Raw genomic sequence first — 25186 nt, forward strand, 5'->3', positions numbered from 1 at the left:
TGTTAATTATAACATCAAACTGAAAATTAATTATAAATAATTTTCCCATTAGTACAGTAGTGAAAAGGTAATAAACAAGCTAACTTTTTTACATAACAATTTCTGTTCAATCTATGATATTTCTTTATGTTAGCATTTTTCCTGTTTTTGATGTTGTTTTACGATTTGTTGTAAAACGTAATAATAGGTTAACCCATATAATGTGTAAACATCAGTAAACTGTAATGAGCAATAAATGTGAAAATATTCAACAGCATTTATTTTGTATCTGAAACATGGCGAATAATAATAAAAATATGTATTTCTAAAATACGTTAAAAAAAAAAACTTATACACAAACATTTAAAATATGGGGCTTGTCCTCATTTGCATGGGTGTGTGAGGAGTGCACTCATGCTCACGTGTGCAGCTTGTTTAAAGCAGGAAATAAGAAAAGAAACTGATCTGGAGTATGCATGCTATGTGTCATCATTTCTTTTAAATCCCTTAATATATACATGCCTCAAAGTGACTTAATGTTTCACTAAAGCCTCAAACAATAAATTACAAAAATTACCTAAACGTTATTTGTGGCTCCCGTGTGACCCAATCATAAGTCCGTAATTATTAAAGTCGATAAACAGGTTCAAAAACATCAAAAAGAAGTTATTACTAACCTATCAACCTGTGTGCCCCGCACTCGTTTGTCAAACAGTCCGGCAGAAGGCGGAGCGGATGTTGCCATGGTATCCAGAGGTGGAGCAGTTTATAAGGCGGCTGTTTGTAATTCCTCCTCCAAGACTTTGGATCATATTGCGCTGGTTCGCTTCAACCTCCAGCCCGTCCAAACTACCCTCTGCTCGAGAGAAGATACTTGAACGATGTGCGGTAAGTTCGGACTGTTTATTACTACTTTATATCTAAGTAATACGATACATATTTATCACTGTAAGATCCGCGCGCACTGTAACTACGTGCGCTTAGACTGTTAACGTACTACGCATTAAAGATTAACATGATTTTAATACAACATTTAAAGAGTGACGTTTTGATTTCTGTCATCTCTCTCTGGAGTTCAAGTGACAGCTCAGGTGACAGATCCGGTTTGGAGTGAGATAATGCGGGGGAGTCTCAAAACCTACTGAGCTCCCTACCTAGCCAACACTGTGACGCTGACGAATGTCCCAACGTCACTTTAACGGCCATATATGTTGTCTAGGTAGACAGCGCAGTAGTTTCGGTGTGATTATAGCACAATTGTGTCTAGATAGATAGCATGTTAGGTTTCGAGACACGTCCGAGATACATACTTGCTTTACCACTTTTAGCGACGTGGCTGATCCCAAATGTGACATTTCACCTGCTTGTATACAGTCTAAAGACTGATATCTATGCATACTTTACGTGTTGTATAGCTTACAATATGAACATACAGTAAGGATGTTGTCTATTCATCCATCTGTCTGTCTAATCTAATTCATAGTAATAATTATGAACAAGCATTTTAAGTTAACTAGTCAGATTCATAATACATAATACGTCCTGATTTGTATTAGAAATACTTTTCTTGGATCTTGTTATAATGTTATAACATATCATCTGCAGTATTCCTGACATCTCCTTAATACCTTGTGTCCGGCAGGAATATTTGCGTACCTGAATTACAGAGTCCCACGGTCGAGGAGGGATATCTTACAGACGCTCGTAAAGGGACTTCAAAGGCTGGAGTACAGGGGTTACGACTCTGCAGGTAAGACCGACACTCCCACTTCTTTCTGGTTAATGTCAATGTATTCTGCAGGTAACGGATACGACTCGCGAGACCTGGTTTCCTGTATTTTGGCAGCCCGGTGGACCAGGAGTGTCAGCCGGTCCAGTGCCGTAGCCGTAGCAGTCAGTCGATACTTGTGTGAAAGGGATTACTGTGGAGTGTTCACTTTTCTCGATTCTGCCTCCTGTGCATGTCTTCGTATATAATAATCAGTAATTTCACTGACAAACAATTTTGGCTGCAAATTTTTGTCAGGTTTGGGGTGAGGTCGTCTTAGTTAAACTACCGGTATGTGAATATCCCTGCTCACAAATCAAAGTCTGTTTAGGTTCACAACTTTCTAAAAACAAAAGACAGACCATTAAACACATTTGGGAATGAGTTGGGAATACTGACAGACAGTATCATTCCAGGTAAGGATGTTCATTTCATTTGGTCACATGTTTTGGTGATGTTTTTGGGCAGGTGTCGCAGTAGATGGCCCAGTGAAAGATAATGGCGCATGCATCGCCCTGTTCAAGAAGAAAGGAAAGGTGAAGGCACTCGACGAAGAGATCTACAGTATGTTAAATCACTTCTTCTCAACTCTTCATTTCTCTTTTGCATCGCCTTTTTATACAGATTTTGCTTTTTCCCTATTTATTTATTAGAGAATGAATCCGTCGATCTGGATGCTCAACTGGACACGCACTTTGGCATTGCACACACCCGCTGGGCCACACATGGAGAGCCCAGCGCCGTCAACAGTCATCCTCAGCGATCCGACAAGAACAACGGTAAAGGACAGCACGATTTCAAACACAAACGCTACTGCGGTCATCTGGTTTCTATACGGCCATTAGAAAACCAGCTGTGGTCAGTTTGTGAGTCCTGAAAATACAGGGTTGGGAAGTTAACAGGGGCTTTAAAACTATTAGGTTTTGATTGGTAGTGAAAACATTTCAAAGGTGGCAATGCTGTGAATGACTACTTAGATGTGAAAGTTCACCTTTGAAAATAAACACCTTAGCAGGGGTCGAAAACAACGAGGTTTGTTTCACCCCACAGCAGCAGTAAAACAGAAGCTGTTTGGATGAAGTTTCTGGAAAACTGAACGAAAGGAGTGTATTTGGTCCCACTGTTGCTTTAATAACGCCATGCATCTGACCTGGCATGGATTTTCTTTTTTTCTTCATTTTACATTATAACTTTTGACAAAAAATGGGTTAATGGGTAAAAATGGGAAAAAAAGAACCTGTGGTTTTCATCATGGTCTTTACTTTTAGACCTTTTTTACTTTTAAAGGTAAAACGTTTAGACACACCTACTGCTTCTTTATTATTTTTTAAAGAAGTCCTAATTGTTAATTAAACCAATATGGAAGTATTGGAATTATGCCATGACACAAAATGTTAAGCAAATCCAAACAATCTTATGTTTTACATTTGCCTAGATCAGTGGTCTCCAACATGGTGCCCGCACAGAGTCTGTGAGTTGCCGCCAAAGCACATTCTGTTAATAGCCTCAATTGTAATATTTATTTATTACATATTGTTTATATTGGCTTGGCTTCTTTAAACAATGATAAAAGACATAAACAAGTAAAACCAAAATGTTTTAAGTAGACTGTATCAAAAAAGTAGCTCTCCAGATGTCACATCTCCTTTGGTCACAAAAGGTTGGAGAGCCCTGGCCTAGATTACATCTTGGTGTTTTGGCATTCAATCAAACTTTAACGATCTGTGTACAAGACTAAATCATTAGTAATACTAGTGATAATATACTGTTTATTTTCATGACCGCTGAAATGCAAAGGTGCGCCTAAAGCTGTTTTTCTTAATGAGAAGTTTGGACGGTATGAAATATCAACACCAAACAAAGACTAAGATACAACCATGCCCCGTTTCACAGAAAGCGTGACGTTCAACGATGGGCTCACGCTTGTGACATGCAGCAAGTTTTACTAGTTAGTAGGCGAAATCTCACCCAACCTGCTGCCAAACAGTTTTTCGGATGCTCAAAAGAATGCGTTTAAGGGATAGTTCACCGAAAATTGAAAATTCTTTCATCATTTACTCTCATGTTGTAACAAACCTGTATGAAAAATGTTTGTAACCAAACCATTTTTGAGCCCCATTCACTTCCATAGTATTCTTTTTTCCTTCAACGGAAGTGAATGGAGCTCACAAACGGATTGGTTTAAAACATATCTATCGGAAAAAATGCATTTATACAGGTTTGTAACAACATGAGAGATGAAAATGAATTTAAATTTTTGGGTGAACTATCACTTTAATGAGCATGTAATGAGTGAATGAGATATAACCTTACTTTCCAAGAAAATTCATTCATTTCTTTTTTGCCTCTAGAGTTTGTTGTCATCCACAATGGGATCATCACAAATTACAAGGAGCTGAAAAAGTACTTGGTGAGCAACAGTCTTCTTTATAATGCATTGTAGGTGGGATTGATACAGTATACACAGGGCTTTAAAGGACATAAAGACTGAATGTCTTCTGATGTCATACTATACGTGATAATCATTTGTTAGGGTGTGGACTCAGCACAGATTGTGCCCTAAACCCTTGTTTCAATGACAGTTGTGGTTAAATACAATAGTTTGTGTATAAAGGGTTCTTGCTGCAGAAGAACCATTTAAAAGAACCATTTTCCTTACATTTTAAACCTTTTGGAGACCTTTTTTTTTAAGAACGTAGACCTAAATGCCATTTCCTCATTGCTAACGTGGTTTAATAACTTCAGACCACAGAAGTTAATTAAGATAATTATAGACACTGACTGTTTGTGTAGCGAGAGGACAAGGGCGGCAGAATTGTTTGAATTGTGTGCCTTGGGTTTCTTGGAAGTAGCGCCACAGTAGTTCATCATTACACAATCTCTCGAGCATTCCAGAAGCTCTCAGAACCAATTTTTGTTAATTTCACTCCCACCTTATTTCACTCTTTATCATTCTGCCCATTTTCCAATATGGAAAAACATGTTTTGTTTTGCGCTCGTCTGTAACCATGGCTTTTCCATCCCGACCCACTGACAGGGTTCCAAAGGATACGAATTCGAGTCGGAAACAGACACGGAGGTCATCCCCAAGTTGATCAAGTATCTCTATGACAACCGCGAGAGCGATTCTGTGTCTTTCTCCACCCTGGTGGAGCGCGTCATTAAGCAGCTGGTAAGCATCAGATGTGTGTACGTGCATGTGTGTGTGTGTTTTTCGGAAAGGGGGGTGCTGGTGGTCTTACTCACAAGCCTCTGGGAACCCCTTGCTCATATTGTGAAAGTTAAAGACCAAGTGTTGCTCATTTTCTGGCTTCTTAAAGACACAGTAAAGCAATTCTTTATTGTTCAGTCGCGTTATATGTATCACCGATGATTTAAAAAAGGATTAATGTACGGTAAGACGCTCATCAGTGTGAATGGGTTCACAGGGTGATGCAAAAGATAACTATCACAGCTATGAAGGAAACCAGTGTTTCCTACACTAAACAATGTTGTAAGGTAACCTAAAAATAGTACAAAATGTTAAGGAACTTGATTAAATCAATCTTACTTGTCAGTTTTAAGAGTTGATGCTTAAGGTAAGTAGTTTATCTCCAAGATCTTTCTCCAAGACGTTTTGGAGTTATAAAACATTTATCATCACTGAAAGGCAAACACGCTCACCCTCGTCTCCAGGTAATTAATAATAACTAGATTTTCAAATAAAGACAGGTGGACCTTGTTTTATGAGTCACTGTTAGCACCTTTGGACGGCTCGCACGGCCATAAGATTTTCTGCTGGGAAACCAAACAATGTCGTATGAATAAGGGCTGTGCCTTTATGATATGTGACCATGTCTGTCAAAAATACATATAAAGGACATTCTGTGAAAATATAACATTGATATCTTCAATATTAACTGAGGAAGACTACGTCAAAGACTGGTTCAAATCAACTTTGAGGCTGGTTATCTCAAAATTAGATTATGAGACTTTAGCCTGGTTTACACAGACAGGGTCACACATTACTCACAGAAATCTTTTCTTTATCACGAGTTTATAAAATGCCAGACCTTCCTATCAGCGTAATGCCTGTGTGACTTTCCTCTCGTTTTATTAAGACTTTTTACCTGCTTTATGGCTTCTTTTTTAAATTGATTACGCTATCTAAACTGCTTTGGCAACCCCACCATCTTTCCGTCGGCGGGTTGGGAGATAAAAGGATGATAACGGGAAAGACGCCTTACGTTTAAAGGGACGCGAGAGAAGAGTCCAGGAGAGAAGGAAGTCTTAGAGCTGAAGTTAATTGAAAACAGACTGAGGCTTGTGCACTTAACTTGGCACTTAGTACCCCCAAAAGTTTTATGCCTTAAGAAACCTTTCACTAAAAAGTCCCAGATTGTTTGCACCATATAATGCAATAATATAATAATGCAAAATAGGCTTAATTGTTTGCATTGCATGTTCCTGACCTAATTCACCATTAAACAACCTTTCTTTTAAAGTATCTTAGCAAAGCTAATGTGTTTGAGCACGTAGACATAAAATGTATATGTCCAGCAAAAGTGTCTACTGTATACATATGTGTGTGTGTGTGTCTTCTGGGCAGTGAGAGGCAAAAAAAGTTCCCTTAGCACACAGAAAGGGCCCCTATTCCCCTCAGCTCAACCCTCACTGTGGGTCTCTGTTCCTCTCAGCTCCCTGGTGCCCCTCCACCTCTTTGGGCCTCTGCTCCAGGCCTGATCCGGAGCTGTACCGGAGGGGGGGTGGGGGTGTAGGAAAAACACGAGACCTTAAAGATGCTGCAGCGATGAAACCAGATTTTCAGCCATCGAATTATACACACGCCCCCTTTTCCCAAACCACGCCCACGCACAAAGATGCCATTGTACCGTAGAGATTTTAATAATCAGTAACGGAGCACAAGAGCACGCCTGAGCTGCCGCACTACCAACATTGCGATCTTGTAAAAAAAACTAGACAGCTGTTTATGAAGCTGAAACTAAAACAATGCTGCAGAGATATATCACGCCCCCTGTTTATCAGATGAGATCATCTCCTGATATATTATCTCTGCATGGTTTTTAGTGTTTAAAATTAGATATTTGATAGGAATGCCGTATAAACATATTTCTTAATCTTTCTCCAGGAAGGGGCTTTTGCTCTGGTTTTCAAAAGCATCCATTTCCCTGGGGAGGCCGTTGCCACAAGGTCAGTAAAAACTCTGAACTGTAAAAATCTCAAGTTTCCTCATTCCTTTGCAACTTAATGTTCTCACCTTCCAATGCTCTCATAATCTTCTGACATAAACTTCCTGGTTCGGGGCATTATTTCTTTCCTTGGCAATGAGCAGGAGCCAGAAGGTTACCGTCCCCTGTCTGTGATCAGTCGCCAGATAAGATTTACGGCTTTCGGTCCGATTTTCCACATGAAAACATAAGGAACTAGGCACTGATAGCTGTTCAAGACTAGGGATTAAGAAAACAACAAAGGTGTATATGAAAGGATAGAGCTATAATTGATACTCTACCCTGAATATTCAATTTTAAGTCGACTGAAGCCAAGGCCCGATGTTAATTATTCCCATCTGTCCGTCTCTGATCGTGAACGCATGTGCTGTTGGCTTTGGTCGATTCTGTCCTGCTGTGGAGAAAACTTCAAAAGTCAGGTCATGTTGCAAAACATTTCGTCGTAAGTTACTGCACACAGATTCGCTTTTGTTGTTTTAGCACCATCTGAGAGACTTTATGGATGGTTGTTTGTAAAGTTTTTTTTTTTTTAGCTTTTTAAGGCAACCTTATCACTTTTATATTTACTGTAGGGACCAAACCCTAAGCATTATGCAGTGTTTAAAACATTTGTGTGTGTGCTACAGACATTAATGACACTTTAAAGGGGACGTAGTATATGTTAAAAATCTGAATTTTTTCATGTTTAAGTGCTAGAAAGTGATAAAGTGAAAAAGATCAACGCAGTAACTTAGTTTTGGTAATTGTAATTTGGCTCCCCTTGTGATGTCAGAAGGGGATCTTATTATAATAATACCGCCCCTTAATCTGCACTAGTATCCAACCACGGCACTGCCATTTGGTGCAGAGATCAGCTCATTTTCTCACAGCTGCAAAGTGGCAAATTTAACATGCTATAATAAATTATCTATATGGTATTTTGAGCTTAAATTTCACATATGTACTCTGGGGACTCCAAAGATTTATTTTAAATCTTAAAAAAGTCTTGTGCAATGTCCCCTTGTTAATTATGTGGTTAATTTACCTTCCGATCTCTCTGATAAAGCCAACACGGAAGTGACTTAAAAACTGCATTGATAGTAATAGGAGTACTTAATCTTGTTATATCCAATATCTTTAATATCAGGTTTTTGATTTTGTCCAGTAGCAACCTAGCAACCACCCTGAACACCATAGCAACTGATTAACAACACATTTGCAACCATCCAAAATAAACCTACTCTGCGTCCTAAATCGCCTTCCCCCATACTATATAGAAGGCCAAAATCATTTATTTTTAATCGTTCATAGTATATAAACAAAACAGTAGCGTAAAGTATCCATGTGCATTCAATAGACACAAACTATCCCGAGGGAGAGGAGTTAACCAACGAAGATGATGGAGAGGTGTTGTCACATTCAAAAAGCGGTAACGTGACATTCATAAGGTAAACATTTGTTCCTTGTGGTTAAAGTGCGCTTGTTAAACATCAGTCTAGTTAATGACGATCAAGTTCAGGTTATGTATCAACATTTTGGAATGTCATTCACACCACCCAAATTTATACTAGATTTTAACGTCGCTGAGTAGGTTCCTCTTATCTATTTTAGTACGTACTGTCACAGTACGCGATTTCGGATGCCAACAGCCAACCGCACTGGCTGCAAGACATGCTTCTTTGTTCTCCGGTCTTGCATAAACGTAATTGGCTGGCTCTGCACTAGGTTATTTGCATAAGGCGAAGTTATTAGCTGATGCAGAAATGTTCAACTTCTTTCGCGAGACGGATCCACTATTCAGTTTGTCAATGTATGACTTCCCCCATTCAAAGTAAATGATAAGCGTTAACTCTTACGTGTGAATGTACCGTCACATCGTCCAAGACACGCTTGCTGCTCGCCGGAGCTCGTTGAAAATGAATGACTTCCGGCCAATTTGACGCTCTCGCCAGCGACGGTATGAAAGCACAGTTAGCAGGGTTCCCATGTCCTTGAAATCCTTAAAAGTTTGTGAATCTGGGGGAAAAATTCAAGGCCCTGGGAATTTTTTGAAAATATACATGCATAGATACAGGTCATTGAAAGTGCTTGATTCTATTTTATGCAAGAAGTTTTCGAAAAAAAAAAAAACTATATTATTCCCTGCGTAGTGTAGGATAATATCATAAACATTCTAGACTTTTTAAGCACACATGCTAAACTGTTCACTTTAAATGCTTATATCTTCTGTATGTGAATGTTGATTCATACCAAAATGCTTTTTTGAATAGTTGTGTTTGACAGGGTTAAGTATGTAACAGTTGTTCCCTGAGAAGGGAACGAGACGCTGCGTCTCCCCTGCCATACTTCCTGCGTCCCTGTAACGCTGTCTTTGTCAATATTTTGAGATATACTTCCTGGCTCCCGCGTCACCCTGTCTTTGTCAGTAAGCCTCACCATTGGTTGAATTTGATATACACATTCAGACACACTTACCCCTGGAGGCGTCCCCAAAGTGTCACCGCAGTGACACAGCACGAGTTCCCTCAAAAGGGAACTGTAACAATGTATCTTAAAAGGTAACACGATGTAACCTTGCTCTCACTTGAAATGTGTCCCCACATTTAGTCCTTGAATTTGAGGGTATTGGACCTGGAAAGTCTTTAAAAGGTCTTTGAATTTGAAGTTAACTAAGGTGCGAGAACCCTGAGTTAGGATTAGGATGAAAACAGCACTCACCCGGCGAGATTTTGGCCGTAGCTTTATCCCTTCTAGCCACAAGCGTTTTCTTTTTTTAAAAGATTTTAACAACAGGTTAATTTGGATTTTGCATTCTGTCCGTCTCATGCGTCTCATATTTCTGCAAATCTCACTTTCATATGATTATCACTATGAGTGACACTTATCTAAACTGTTTTAATAGCGCACTGTTCTTTTCTGTTATAGTCAGTCTATCTCATAGTCAGAGCTGATTTCAAAATATACTTCACGGGGTGGTGCACACGTAGCTTGCTGTGCACACTGAAATCAAACGAGCCAACCGCTTCAAACAAAGCAAGCACTGAGAAGCAGAGCCCACATGATCCATGTTTGACACATAAGGGGATGGTTAGCGTAGTGGACTGTTCCAGGCAAGATAGGTAGTGTATGGAAAGGACAGGCCTGAAATATCACCAGATAAGAGGAGGGCGGATCTAAACAAGGATGTAAAAGAGAGAGAGAAAGGTGGGTGTCACCTCTGCACACGTGTCTTGTTTACAGTAGGGCTACACCAAGACAAAGTCCTGCAGGTGTGCTGTGGGAACAAACTGTAGGAAAAATTGATGTGTCCTCTCCTGTATTTCAATTTCCTTTTCTGTTCATAAACACTAACAACAATAAGAATTAAATACATATTTTAAAGCAAATGTATCTTCTATCTCTCCCTCATTGAAACAGGAGGGGCAGTCCGCTGCTCATCGGTGTGCGCAGTCAGTACGAGCTGTCCACAGAGCAGATTCCTGTGCAATACAACCGCGGTAAGTTCCTGTTTATCTGCCCAAACAGCTTTTAAGCACTGAAAGTGAATGTATGGAAAAGACTGTGCCTAGGGCTGTATTGTATAGATAAACATATAAATATCAGCGCCTGGTTGCATAAAAGTCCTTAAGCTAAGAAATCCCTAAGGGTACCCTTAATAAAAAATAAATGGGTTGCAAGAAAAAACCTTAAGTGAACCATATGGCTGTCAATAAATATTAACCCTTAAATGCTGAAGTATTACCTGAAGTTCTGCTATGCGTTGCTACAAAGTCCTTAAGTGCCATTTTCCCTTAAAAACGTAAGGGATTATAACAGGTCCCTTAACGTCACACGCGATGGCTGATTTTATGGTTATTTAAGAAAATGAAGAACCAACGCGCATTTCTAACGATCGAAATAATCTCTTAGAGAAAAGTGTTTCAAGTTTGAATTACTTTGAGGTTTTATACATGCGGCACTTTACAGTCTTTTATTTGCGATGTTTCATTGTACACAAATCTGCGTCTGTTGAGCTGCGTGCATTGAGATTATGTAACTATAGCAACCGCTTATCCATCGGCGTGTTTTGGCAGATACTACCGTAAAATACTTAGTATAAACACTTAGATAAAGGTGACCATTAAGACGTTTGTAGCAACGCTCTTAAAGAAATCCCTTACCTCAGGGAAACCCTCACTTAAGGAGTTTCATGCAACCGGGCACAGAGCATCTGCAAATCATACAGCGATGACCTCTGATACCTTTCAAGCCTGAAGATACGTATAGGCGTGGCAATGTAGAGGAAAGTTGAATGTGAGGCATAGTTGTCTTCGGTTATAAATTGTAAAGCTTTATGGTTCAATAGCATCTCTCGATAACCCAATTTAGTGTGATGTTAGTCACTGATTCGTAATGCTCTGATGCTCTGTTTATACAAATGGAGCAACATGTTATAAAAAGATTGATGTACTAGTTGTGTAATAGGAGTATTAACTTTATTAACCTCATAAATTACTTGTATAATGTGACCTAATACCCAGTTATCTTTGCTATAAGGGCATCATTCTTCACTTTTTTATACTTTTGACAATTTATTTCTCTTTATAAAACATCACAATTTTTTATAAATACGTGAGAATGAATTTTATTCTTTTTAATAGAGATGCACCGATATATCGGGCAATAATTGGTTTCGGTTAAGATATATCTGCCTAGAAAATCACACTTTTTAATGTTTTGTTTATTATAACTGTTTATTACAGATTTTTTATTTTAATGGTTTACTTTACCCAATGCTTATTTACATTTAAAGGGATAGTTCACCCACAAATTAAAATTCTGTCATAATTTACTCATCATCATGTTGTTACAAACCTGTATACATTTCTTTGTTATGATGAACACATAGGAATATATTTTAATAATATATTTTTTTTTAGATCAGATGCCCCTTTGTGTTTGATAGTAAGAAAAATAATACTATTGAAGTCAATGGGGCCTCTGATCGGTTTGGTTCAAACAGTCCTTAAAATACCTTCCCTTGTGTTCATTAAAAAAAGGAAAGGAATACAGGTTTATAACAACCTGAGGAATATATTTTAATAAATGTTTGTAACCATACCGATCAGATGCACCATTGTGTTCCATAGTAAGAAAAATAATACTATGGAAGTCAATGGGGCCTCTGATCGGTTTGGTTTAAACTGTCCTTAAAATACCTTCCCTTGTGTTCATTAAAAAAAGGAAAGGAATACAGGTTTATAACAACCTGAGGAATATATTTTAATAAATGTTTGTAACCATATCGATCAGAAGCCCCATTGTGTTCCATAGTAAGAAAAATAATACTATGGAAGTCAATGGGGCCTCTGATCGGTTTGGTTCAAACAGTCCTTAAAATACCCTCCCGTGTGTTCATTAAAACAAAGAAATGTATACAGGTTTATAACAACATGAGGAATACATTTTAATAAATGTTTGTTACCATTCCGATCAGAAGACCCATTGTGTTCCATAGTAAGAAAAATAATACTATTGAAGTCAATGGGGCCTCTGATCGGTTTGGTTCAAACAGTTCTTAAAATACCTTCCCTTGTGTTCATTAAAAAAAGGAAAGGAATACAGGTTTATAACAACCCGAGGAATATATTTTAATGAATGTTTGTAACCATACCGATCAGATGCCCCATTGTGTTCCATAGTAAGAAAAAAATACTATTGAAGTCAATGGGGCCTCTGATCGGTTTGGTTCAAACAGTCCTTAAAATACCTTCCCTTGTGTTCATTAAAACAAAGAAATGTATACAGGTTTATAACAACCTGAGGAATATATTTTAATAAATACTGATCAGAAGCCCCATTGTGTTCCATAGTAAGAAAAATAATACTATGGAAGTCAATGGGGCCTCTGATCGGTTTGGTTCAAACTGTCCATAAAATACCCTCCCGTGTGTTCATTAAAACAAAGAAATGTATACAGGTTTATAACAACCTGAGGAATATATTTTAATAAATGTTTGTAACCATACCGATCAGAAGCCCCATTGTGTTCCATAGTAAGAAAAATAATACTATTGAAGTCAATGGGGCTTCTGATCGGTTTGGTTCAAACAGTACTTAAAATACCTTCCATTTTGTTCATTAAAACAAAGAAATGTATACAGGTTTATAACAACATGAGGAATACATTTTAATAAATGTTTGTAACCATACCGATCAGATGCACCATTGTGTTCCATAGTAAGAAAAAAAATAATACTATTGAAGTCAATGGGGCCTCTGATCGGTTTGGTTCAAACAGTCCTTAAAATACCTTCCCTTGTGTTCTTTAAAACAAATACATTTATACAGGTTTGTAACAACCTGAGGAATATATTTTAATAAATGTTTGTAACCATACCGATCAGAAGCCCCATTGTGTTCCATAGTAAGAAAAATAATACTATGGAAGTCAATGGGGCTTCTGATCGGTTTGGTTCAAACAGTCCTTAAAATACCTTTCCTTGTGTTCATTAAAACAAAGAAATGTAAACAGGTTTGCAACAATATGAAGATGAGTAAATGATGACAGAATTTTCATGTGGGTGAACTATCCCTTTAAAGAAAATGACAAATAAAGCAACAACGGCCTTTCTTTCTTGCTTTTATTAATGTTAATATTTCACTGAATGGTTATTGAACTGTTAATAAATGTAAGTGTATGTCATTCCTGTAGGTGATTCCACGAAAGAGGCAGAAGAGGAGAAAAACTTCCGGAACCGACAAGGCAGCATCAATGCTTTACACTCGGTTCATGATGGCATGGCTGTGGAGTTTTACTTCGCCTCTGATGCCAGGTAACTAAAAAACATACCATACAGTATTTATAAAACTGTGGGGTCTAAAGGAAAATGACATCATTATTTCACCCTCAACAGCCTATCTATAGATAGCTAATCTAATTTCGGATGAATATATTCAGGTTCATCTGGTAACACCAGTTTTAAAGCTGAATTGCGTCATTTTTGACATCAGCAGGCAGAATTGCTAAAAATGCCTTGTTCATGATAGGTTTCCCCAACACACTCCCTGTCTCTCCCATTGGTGTGCAAATCCATAGTCCCGCCCCAAACTACACTGTAGTCGCTACGGTATGTCAAGCTTAAACAAATAGAGAAATGTTTTCAAAGCACCACGGAGCCACAGTGTTTACACGTCAGAGAACTCAGATTAAGCTTGGCTATTGTGAATTATTTTAACAAAAACAAAAGCAAACTTCCAGAAACTTCTTCAAATAGGAACTGAAGTGTCCTCTGCAGGCCACAGAACCTTATTACACCATTTTTACTTTTCAGTCATTTTGAGAAGTTGACCAGCGTTCTTACATAGCATTTGTGACCACAAAACCAATCATAATTTGCATACATTGTATTGATAGACATGCATTTCACATACAAGGAAGTGCATTTTTGTGAAGAATGATGATGTCATGATTACATCTGGCTTTCTTTCCCAGTGCCATTATCGAGCACACCAACAAGGTGATCTACCTGGAGGATGATGATGTAGCTGTGGTGATGGAGGGAAAGTTGTATGTGCACCGCGTTAAGAGCGCAGCAGGGGAGGATCCAGTCCGTGTCATTCAAACCCTACAGATGGAGCTCCAGCAGATCATGAAAGGTCTCAGATCACATCCAAATAACCTGCCACTACACATGAACCCGGTTGCATTCCAGCCATACTAACACCTGCCATTGTTTTTTAAATTCAGGTAACTTCAAGGCTTTCATGCAGAAGGAGATCTTTGAGCAACCTGAATCGGTCTTCAATACCATGAGAGGCAGAATCTGTTTTGACACCAATGAAGGTAACATAACCCACCTCCATTATAACTTGCATGAAATGGAGGTCTTGCTGTAATGCCCATAGGGTCTAATTTAGGGTCTATGTATAGTTTTTATTGCATTTCTGAAGGTGTTATGTGATCAATTTCTGGCAATCTTTGACAAGAGGTGTTTTTATCCATCAACATATTTTCTGAGCATCAATGTTGTTTGCACAGTTACACTTGGTGGTCTGAAAGACCATCTGAAGGAGATCAAGAGATGCAGGCGACTGATCATTATTGGCTGTGGAACCAGTTTCCATGCAGGAGTGGCTGTAAGTGTTTTATAACAAAAACTCAATTTGTTTCATACTGATGCAGTCATTTTATATGTGTATTTGATCTGTAGTTGGTTTAAGTATTTACATTAATGCATTATGCCTTGTTGGGGTAAAAAGTTGATGTGCACCTTTAAATTAATATAACGTTTCTGGTCTAGAAGCCTAATCTTTGTCTTGGTTTAAAGAAGACACTTTAAAGTTTATCTGGAGGTGAAAATATTAAACAGAAAAATTGTAATTTATTTTAATAATAAAAATATTGTACAAAAATAATATTCATTTTATAAATAAAATGATAAAAATGTAAATGTTTAATGACAGAAATGCTGTAAAATAGTTTCAAATAGCAAATTTCTATTTAAAATCACTAAAAATGAGGTGTGTGTCACTTATTTGCGTTTTTATCAAGAATAGCCACTAGGTGTCATTGGTTTGCTGCATACTCTTGTCACTGTTTAAAAAATGACTGTCACTGCATTATTATTACTGCTAAAAGTTTTTAAAAATATATAAAATAAATTCTTAAACCTTACAATGATACAAAGTTTCTCAACATTTTTCAATATTTATAACAGTATATATTTTTGTGAATATATAATAATGATTTTTTTCTGAATATATATTTTTGTGACTATATAATAATGAATATGCGTTCCATGGGGTTGGGGGGTCAGGTAACAAAAAACTACATGATTTCTATTATCAGAAGACCTTGAAATATGAACACTTAATTCTGAGAGCTTTCCAGTGATATACAGTTTGTCATTTAGGTTTGTTTAGGTTTATATAATAGGGTTTTAGTGTAATAAATATGTAAAAACAATGGGCGGGCCCGTGACATTTTAGAAACTGACTCTCACTACGTCATTTTTTTCCCAAAATGGTGATGATATATGAAGGCTACACTCTTAGAGCTTTCCAACGATATATAGTTTGTCATAATTTTTCTAGGTTTAGAACAGGGTATTAGTGTTACCTTCAAAACAAATTGGGCCCACCTGCTGGCCCATGACCTTTTAGAAACTGACTCTCACTGCGTAATTTTTTTTTCCCAAAATGGTGCTGAAATACGTATGACAACTACTTTCCAAAGATGTATAGTTTGTCCAGATTTTGTTTAGGTTAGAATAGAATGTAATAAATAAGTCAAAACAATGTGGGCCCGCCCGTGGGCCCATGGCATTTTAGAAACTGATTCTCACTACGTCATTTTTTCCCCAAAATGGTGATGATATACGAAGGCTACACTCTTGGAGCTTTCCAACGATATATACTTTGTCATAACTTTTCTAGGTTTAGAACAGAGTATTAGTGTTACCATCAAAACAAATTGGGCCCACCTGCTGGCCCATGACCTTTTAGAAACTGACTCTCACTGCATAATTTTTTTTCCTAAAATGGTGCTGAAATACGTATGACAACTACTTTCCAAAGATGTATAGTTTGTCCAGATTTTTTAGGTTAGAATAAAATGTTATAAATAAGTCAAAACACGGTGGGCCCGCCCGTGGGTCCATGACATTTTAGTAAATGAATCTTACTATGTCAATATTTTTCCAAAATGATGATAAAACATTAAAACTACACTCTTAGAGCTTTTAAATGATATATAGTTTCTCATGATAAGATAAGATTTCACATGCAAAACATTGAAGTAAATGTAGGCGTCCCGCTGGCAGGACAGTGACATCTAGCAGGATTATCAATGTTTGAGGCACACTCTTCTCATTTACGGGACGGGTGACAGTTAAGCGACTGACTGTGCATTCTAGATGTTTTTATCAGCAAACCTGACAGTATTATCTCTTTCTCTCTCTTTAGACACGTCAGATTCTTGAGGAGTTGACCGAACTTCCCGTTATGGTCGAGCTGGCCAGTGATTTCCTGGATCGCATCACACCTGTTTTCAGGGACGACGTCTGTTTCTTCATCAGTCAGTCGGGTAAAGTACAACTCCTTACCGTCAATTCTTATGTTTCATTTTTTCCGGATGGCCTTAATTACAATGACCTTTGTATTCCCTATGATACCGCATTACACAACAGTACGTGCGTGAGATCATATCATTTCACATACATGCCGTAGGACAGAAAAAGAGTTATGTTTAATATTTTAACTGTTCCTCCTAGTTACCAGTGAGATTAAATAGAGAGCAACTTGAGTGCTTAAGGCTTATGTGTCTCATCATACTGTATCTTTGAAAAGAGATTTATGTGCTTTCCAAAAGACAGAGGTTCACATTTTATAGTTTAAGATTTTAGTTAAAGCTCAAACATGTCTCATCCAAATCTCCTAAGATCATTATATAGGTAACACTTTACTATAAGGTTGTATTTATTAAAGGATTAGTCAATTTTCTTAAAAAAAAAAAATCCAGATAATTTACTCACCACCATGTCATCCAAAATGTTGATGTCTTTCTTTGTTCAGTCGAGAAGAAATTATGTTTTTTGAGGAAAACATTCCAGGATTTTTCTCATTTTAATGGACTTTAATGGACCCCAACACTTAACAGTTTTAATGCAGTTTAAAATTGCAGTTTAAAAGGACTCTAAACGATTTCAAACGAGGCATAAGGGTCTTATCTAGTGAAACGATTGTCATTTTTGAGAAGAAAAATAAAAAATATGCACTTTTAAACCACAACTTCTCATCTATCTCCGGTCCTGTGACCTCACGCAATACGTCATCACGTCAAGAGGTCACGGATGATGTATGCGAAACTACACCCCAGTGTTTACAAGTGTGGAGAAAGAGGACCGTTCTGATGTTGTTGTATGTCAAATGATACTAATTCATGTCTTTGTGTCAGTTTATTGTTTGAAATGGTCCGCAAATATGCGTTTCATATATGTAACACGAGACCTTTCGACGTCATTACGTAATTACGTGAGGTCGCACTGGCGCGTCACACCAACGGAGGAAGACGAGAAGTTGTGGTTTAAAAGTTCATATTTTTTATTTTTCTTGTCAAAAATGACAATCGTTTCGCTAGATAAGACCCTTATGCCTTGTTTGGGATCGTTTAGAGTCCTTTGAAACTGCATTTTTAAACTGCATTAAAACTGTTATGTGTTGGGGTCCATTAAAGTCCATTAAAATTAGAAAAATCCTGGAATGTTTTCCTTAATAAACATAATTTCTTCTCGACTGAACAAAGAAAGACATCAACATTTTGGATGACACGGTGGTTAGTAAAAAATAATTTTTGTTAAGAAAATTGACTAATCCTTTAACAATTAGTTACTGCATTTACTAACATTAATTGAAAGTGAACAATACTTTTACAGTACATTAACTAACATTAAGGAGAATTAATACATGCTATTGTTTGTTCATGTAGTAATACAACCTTATTGTCAAGTGTTACCATAATATAAGTTAACATTCAATTAGCTGTTTACTCTTAAATGCATATTTAAAAATGTATACTTATATGAAACATTTGTTATTAAGTCAGATTTGATCAAGGAAGTCTCCTAAACACTGAAAAAGTGATACTTTGCAATTTCCGTCTATGTGGTGCTGTTGGTTATGATTTCCTCTTGATAACTGATTGTTTGTGTGTGTTATCAGGTGAGACAGCAGATACTCTGATGGCATTGCGTTACTGTAAACAGCGTGGAGCATTGACTGTTGGTATCACAAACACCGTGGGCAGCTCCATCTGCAGAGAGACAGACTGTGGAGTTCATATCAATGCTGGGCCTGAGGTCGGAGTGGCCAGTACAAAGGTAATATACAGTGCCAAATAAATGTTGGGGATCCAAAAAATAAATGTATATTACGGGTAGTTGTATAAAAATGGAATGCAGAGTACCGTGCAGAATAGATCAGCCTAGGCCAGCATAACTTGCTTGTCTTTTTTCAGTTGGATATTTAATGTTGGGTTTTTAACAAGTATGTTTCTTGTAAAACTGCCTAACCTAGTTTAAGCCTCTGATCTTGCTGGTTAAGCCAGTTAAGAAGTAAAACACTTAATCGCTTTGGGACATAATTAAAAAAAATTGGAATTCTTAAAAAATGTATGGAATTTTAAGTGTTGATTTTAGGGGAAAGTCTTACATTTTTCCTCTTATAAGTTTCACAATTGACCAAATGTATATTAAACAAGCATGCATAAGGGATTTTTAGAAGAATGAAAGTTGAAATCATTAGATGGTGCACATTCAATGTGGGTCTGATAATGATTATATCTGAAAATGCCTCGCTACCTTTGGCCATTGTTTTGTTAGTTCATTTATTAACTCTTTCCCCGCCATTGAAGAGTCATCTCGTCCATTAAGAGAAAAATTGTTTCTGATAAATTTTAATGTTAATCTGCAATTTCGCGATTTTGTCCAATTTATGAAAAAAATGAAGCCAAAACGTTATTTACTAATTTTGAACTCTGTGTATGTTTTGATAATCGTTCTGAATCTGATCTCCAACAAAATTCCTTCACAAAAAAGCAATTATTTCAGCTTTTTGCTAAAAAATATTATAAAAGAAAAATACTCATATTTAAGAGTTTATAAGCAGAGAAAAATAGATAGGATGAAACTTAGTGTTTGTTTGTTTGTTTTCTAATTGTTTTTTTATAAGCTTTCATTTGATATATTTGTATGTTTATATATTTTTAGAAGAACATTTTCCTGGAAGGCATTTTGTGAAACTTCTGTAAAAATCACAAAAATGCTGGCGGGCAACTTTTCAAAAAATGCTGGCTGGTAATAAGTTAAAGGGGTCATAGCGTGAAAATGTCACTTTTTCCATGTTTAAGTGCTATAATTGGATCCCCAGTGCTTATATCAGAAAATGTGAAAAACCCAGTAACTTAGTTTTAGTAAACAATTCTTTGCAAGCATGTGAAAAAATAGCTCATTGAAATGTAGTTCCCCTTGTGATGTCAGAAAAGGATAATACCGCCCCTTAATCTCCACTATCCAACCACCACACTGCCATTTAGTGCAGAGAGAAAGAGAAAGAGAGAGAGAGAGCATTTCATCAGCTCATTTGCATTTTAAAGGACACATCCGAAAACGGCACATTTTGCACGCATCTACAACGTGCTAACTTTAATATGCTATAATAAATTGTCTGTGGAGTATTTTGAGCTAAAACTTCACATACGTACTCTGGAGACATCAAAAAGATTTATTTGACATTTTAAAGAGAGTCATGTGAAGTCATCTTTAAAGTTTGGCATATTGCATGCATCCATTGACTGTTTTATGGTTGTATGCAGGCCTACACCAGTCAGTTTGTGTCTCTCATCATGTTTGCTCTGATGATGAGCGAAGACAGGCTTTCGCTGCAGCAAAGGAGACTGGAGATCATCAACGGCCTCAAGAAACTGCCAGGTGTGTATTTGTGCACGCGTGCCACGTCTACTGTACTATAATTTACATTATCCATATTTGCAAGAATTTGATATCATATTGGCTTTGTCTTTTGTGTAGAGCTGATCAAAGAAGTTCTGTCTCTTGATGACAAGATCAAGAGCTTAGCAGATGAGCTCGACCATCAGAAGTCTCTACTGGTGATGGGTCGAGGCTACAATTATGCCACATGCCTAGAGGGAGCGCTGGTGAGTCAAATATAATATATTGTTGCAAGTGCAAGCAAAGACAAATTACGTGCAGTATTTAAATTATTAGACTAGTGTGTGATTCTGGTGTGTGTGTGTGTTGTGCAGAAAATCAAAGAGATCACATACATGCACTCGGAGGGGATTATGGCCGGCGAGTTGAAGCACGGCCCCTTGGCGCTGATTGACAAGCACATGCCGGTCATTATGATCATCATGAAAGATGCCTGTTACCAAAAGTGCCAAAATGCTTTGCAACAGGTCACGGCCAGACAGGTAACAATCATTAGACTCTTAAAGTTACAGTTTGTGGATCTATCATTCATCTTTCTGTAATAACTTACATTGTGTGTGTATGTCGTAGGGCCGGCCAATAATCCTCTGTTGCCAGAATGACCCAGAGATCAGTAAGATGGCATATAAGACCATTGAACTGCCTCATACGGTGGACTGTCTGCAGGGCATCCTCAGTGTCATTCCCCTTCAGCTCATCTCCTTTCATCTGGCTGTTCTCAGAGGATATGATGTACGTTTGCATCACTTTACATTAACAAATAAACTGTGGTTTGAGGTTGCGTCCCACTAGCTGACTCAAAACAGTTTTAGTTCAGGATTTCAAATGTTACAGCGTTTATACATTTGTGGCGTGCCATAATTTGTATGACCATGCACCGCTATAGTGTAGGAAAAACCATGGAAAATCTTAGGTTATTTAGTCACCATGGATAATGCCGGTGGTATGCACTTTTGGATCAGATCCGAGAAGAATAAACTCTGTGGTCACTGCCAAGGCCTCGAAATCCAACATGATCTCATGGAAAGTCGTGTTATAGTCACAAAAAATTCGATTAATTTATTCGTGTCCATGGCACGAAATTCAGCTTTACTGACTTTAAGTGACTTGAACACGAATGTCAGCAGGAATTTCTATAAATAGTTTTTTGTGGCAGTGGCACGACTTTCTTTTTTGTGTTATTTTATGTATTGTTTTCTCATTTTCTTTCTATTTTTAAATCATTGTCGCTTGGGGTTAGATTTGGGGTTTGGGTTAGGATGTTTTATGTATTGGTTTCTACATGTTTTTCTTCCACTTTTAAAACTATTCACGCCTGGAGTTGAGGTTAGAGTTGGGGTTTGGGTTAGGATGTCTAAAAATGTAACAGAGTGATTCTAACCCCAAGCCCAAGTGAAAATAGTAAGAAAATAGGGGAAAAAATAAGTAAACAATACATAAAATGAAACGAAACAAAAAGGAAAGTCATGCCACGGACACAAGAAACTATTTATAGAAATTTGTGCAAGTGACACAACAAAGACATTCGTGCTCAAGGCACGTAAAAAAGCTGAATTTCGTGCCATGAAAAAAGAGATCAAAACGTCTGACTTTAAAGCTTTAAAAAGTGCATCCATCCTCACAAAAGTAATCCACACGCCTCCAAAGGGTTAATAAAGGTCCTTTGTGGGTAATTGATATGATTTTGTAAGAAAAATATCTATATTTTAAACTTTCGAAACTTTAAGAACTAGCTTCCGGTAACAACACTATCTTGGACTTGCTGCACAACGTACCAATGGCAATTAATGCTCACTACCCTAAAACGCTTGTGCGAGTCCAAGATTGCATTGTTACTGTTACATTTTTAATAATACAATATTATTATTATACTAATAATAAAAAAATGTAAAACAGCGGAAAGTGTATGGTTAAGGATTATTTATACAGTCATAGGGCCCTATTTTAACAATCTAAGGGCATCGTCTAAATCGCACGGCGCACGGTCTAAATAGGCATGTCCGATGCCACTTTTGCTAATTTAACGACGGTAAAAATGGTTTGTGCGCCGAGCGCACGGTCGAAAAGGGTTGTTCATATTCTTTGTTGTTCATAAGCAAAGCATTTATTTACTTATCAGGCTGCAGGTGAAGCAGCTCTTTACACCTTCTAACGTCTCTTAATCGGTCCTCATTTATGTCCAAGAGACTCAATAATAATCTTTTACATTCAATCCTTTAATCTTTCATATTTAAAAGCGTTTTTGTGCTGCTGCGCATTTATGTATGTGATCAGCAAACCCGCGTTGTCGTCCCGTTTAGGCGCATATTCCTAATGCGCTCTTTAAATAACAGAAAACATATTGCGCCATTGACTTAAGACTTTAGAGCAGGTTTTTGTTGGTTAATTGCGTAGTCTATTTTAGTTGCCTCAAAATAGCAACGCGCCAACAATGCGCCTGAACACACCTCGTTTTCAGACCAGAACGCCCATGGGCGCAAAAGGGGGTGCAAATGCATTTGTTACTTAAACAACGTGGCGATAAACGTGAAAATGATCATTGCACAGGGTGGAAACTAGCAAAAGACACTTGGGTCGCGCATTGTGCCGGGTGTAAGATAGAGCCCATAATGTGTTATTCAATTGTGGTGTATTATAAATCACAGCTCTTTATGATTAATTTTTATGTATTTTTGTGCTTATAATCATTATAATTGTTGTGTTTCCATCAGGTGGACTGTCCAAGGAACCTGGCCAAATCTGTGACAGTGGAGTAAGCTCCTCGCGTCAAAATGTGAAATAATGAATGCAGAAGATGAGAATCCTAATCACTAAAGTGCAATTCCAAGTGTGCATGTTTACGAGTGTCTGCGTCCGTGTGAATGTGGGAATGTGGGTATTTATGAATTGTGACCAAAACACTAAAGGTGTCCAGACCTGAAGAGAACCGGTAGGGGATGTTGTATTCCATTGTAGCCTTTTCATCCCTATGTGCCAATTGCAAATTAAGGGAATCCCAAACTGTGCCTTATCCTATGAGCTCTGAACTGAGCCTGAAGCATCGTAAAATAAGTCAAATGTTTACCTGTTGCAAACTGGAGTGCAATACTTTAATCTGCACAATGAATTTGTGTATCTTAAGAAAAGTGTCTTAAATCACAGCAACCAAAAACGTTTTTATGAAGTGTGTGTAGAAAAGTGTGAGATGAGCGAATGTTTTATATGTAGTTAAGATTAAAGCCGAATTTCGTTTGAAGGAATACATGCATTGCATTTATTACATTTGTACTACGAATCATCATGTTTAATATTCAGCTGAAGCAAGCAAGTGTTAATTACATTAACTCACCAATAGCATTCAAACACTTCAGATAAAAAAACATAAATCTTAAAATTATTGGGTTTCACTGGAAGATTCACTGTACTGTTTGAGTTTATGTCGACTGTGAAGAACTCATTGTGGTAACTATCGTGTTATTAGACATGCATTTTAATTTTTAAAAAATGATTTTAGTGATTTTTCACAATCTATATATGATGTGCCGAATGAGATTTCAGACTCTTAACCATAACTTATTTTTTTACGGTTTCGCTGGGATAAACGTCTTTTGATTGTCTCTGTATAGTTTAAAACCATTATTTGCCTTATAAATATATCCATTTTAAATTGGTTTTGTATTTTTAAAGTAATGGGTAAAGGGTTTTATGGGCATGTCTAAAAAGAGCAGGTATGAAATACTTTATATTCCTGATTGTTGATCAATAAAAATAAAGCAATGCTATAAAAAACGGCTTACGTGTCAGTTACTTAATCATTTCTTGTCTGTCGTATATTTATGTGTTCATTCCTTTGCTCTAAAACTATAACAGAAATGTTATGACCATGTGGAAGAGTTGGAAGGCTTAGAAAACCACATGAAAATATTGTGGAATAAAACTGAGATCCAGTGAAAGAAGTATGAAAGAGCATGGATCTAATCTTACCCAATGCAGCTACAAACTGAGGACAGACACATCATTTGTTTGTGGTGTAAATTCCACTAGTTTGTGTTGCGCTGTACCGTAGCACTTTTCCTCATTCACTTATGGGTGGTTTACCGGACAGTTTTTAGCTTAAACCAGGACTAGGCCTTAGTTAAATTAGGATATTTAAGTGACTTTTTTTAAAAGCATAATTTATAAATAAACACTACTGGTGTGCATCTTAAGACACAACACTCGCACTGATATATTTGTATCTATATAGTCTTAAAGGAAAACACCACATTTTTTTCAGTGAAGTGCTCTTCATTTTTTTATCCACGAAAAAAATCTAAAAAAAAGGTTTTATTTTGTGCCACCATACTTACTTGTGTAACTAGTCTTTAAATAGGGAAAACATGGAAGTGTTTGGTAGCTTCTAAATTCATCCCTGTTTGGATCCTAAGGAATGAATGGGGCTAGGCTAAATGCTAACACATTCATGATGCACTGTACAAAGATTAAGTGCATGCATTGAAAAAATTGGGTATGTATTATTTAATTTTAGTTGAGGTAAGAACATAGTAAAATATTGAACAACGGTGGTGTTGTCCTTTAAGCCCTGTCTGGGAAACGGCCCCTTATAGTTTCTCTTCAGTTGACATTCACATCAAATCCCCAAATGTCTCTTATTTTCAATGATTTTTTTATTCCCTGTAAATCTAAATATATTCAACACATTCTTAATAAGAGTTTAAAGAAGCAGTTAATTTATACATGTGTTATCTAGAAAGAACTTATATGAG

The 25186-nt window shown here is 37.2% G+C and overlaps 1 protein-coding gene across 1 annotated transcript; it reads left to right on the forward strand.

Moving 5' to 3' along the window:
• Positions 1-719: 719 nt before the first annotated feature.
• Positions 720-24212, forward strand: gfpt2 (glutamine-fructose-6-phosphate transaminase 2). Its single transcript, XM_065287521.2, has 19 exons — positions 720-867; positions 1622-1729; positions 2216-2311; positions 2401-2526; positions 4099-4157; positions 4785-4919; positions 6876-6937; positions 10372-10451; positions 13649-13769; positions 14429-14592; positions 14684-14779; positions 14975-15072; positions 16900-17020; positions 18655-18812; positions 20306-20420; positions 20520-20647; positions 20756-20923; positions 21012-21173; positions 23153-24212. Exons 1-19 carry the CDS (start codon positions 861-863, stop codon positions 23195-23197), a joined length of 2049 nt encoding a protein of 682 aa, XP_065143593.1. The 5' UTR covers positions 720-860; the 3' UTR covers positions 23198-24212.
• Positions 24213-25186: the final 974 nt, after the last annotated feature.

This window comes from Paramisgurnus dabryanus, chromosome 18, assembly GCF_030506205.2.
Source record: "Paramisgurnus dabryanus chromosome 18, PD_genome_1.1, whole genome shotgun sequence".
In the NCBI taxonomy this organism is placed as follows: domain Eukaryota; kingdom Metazoa; phylum Chordata; class Actinopteri; order Cypriniformes; family Cobitidae; genus Paramisgurnus; species Paramisgurnus dabryanus.

Bases quoted from the DNA above. Each gene is read 5' to 3' on its own strand.
- gfpt2 (XM_065287521.2), top strand. The intron at 17,021-18,654 runs GTAAAGTACAAC...GTGTGTTATCAG, and splicing joins TTTCTTCATCAGTCAGTCGG to GTGAGACAGCAGATACTCTG. The intron at 20,924-21,011 runs GTAACAATCATT...TGTATGTCGTAG, and splicing joins AACAGGTCACGGCCAGACAG to GGCCGGCCAATAATCCTCTG.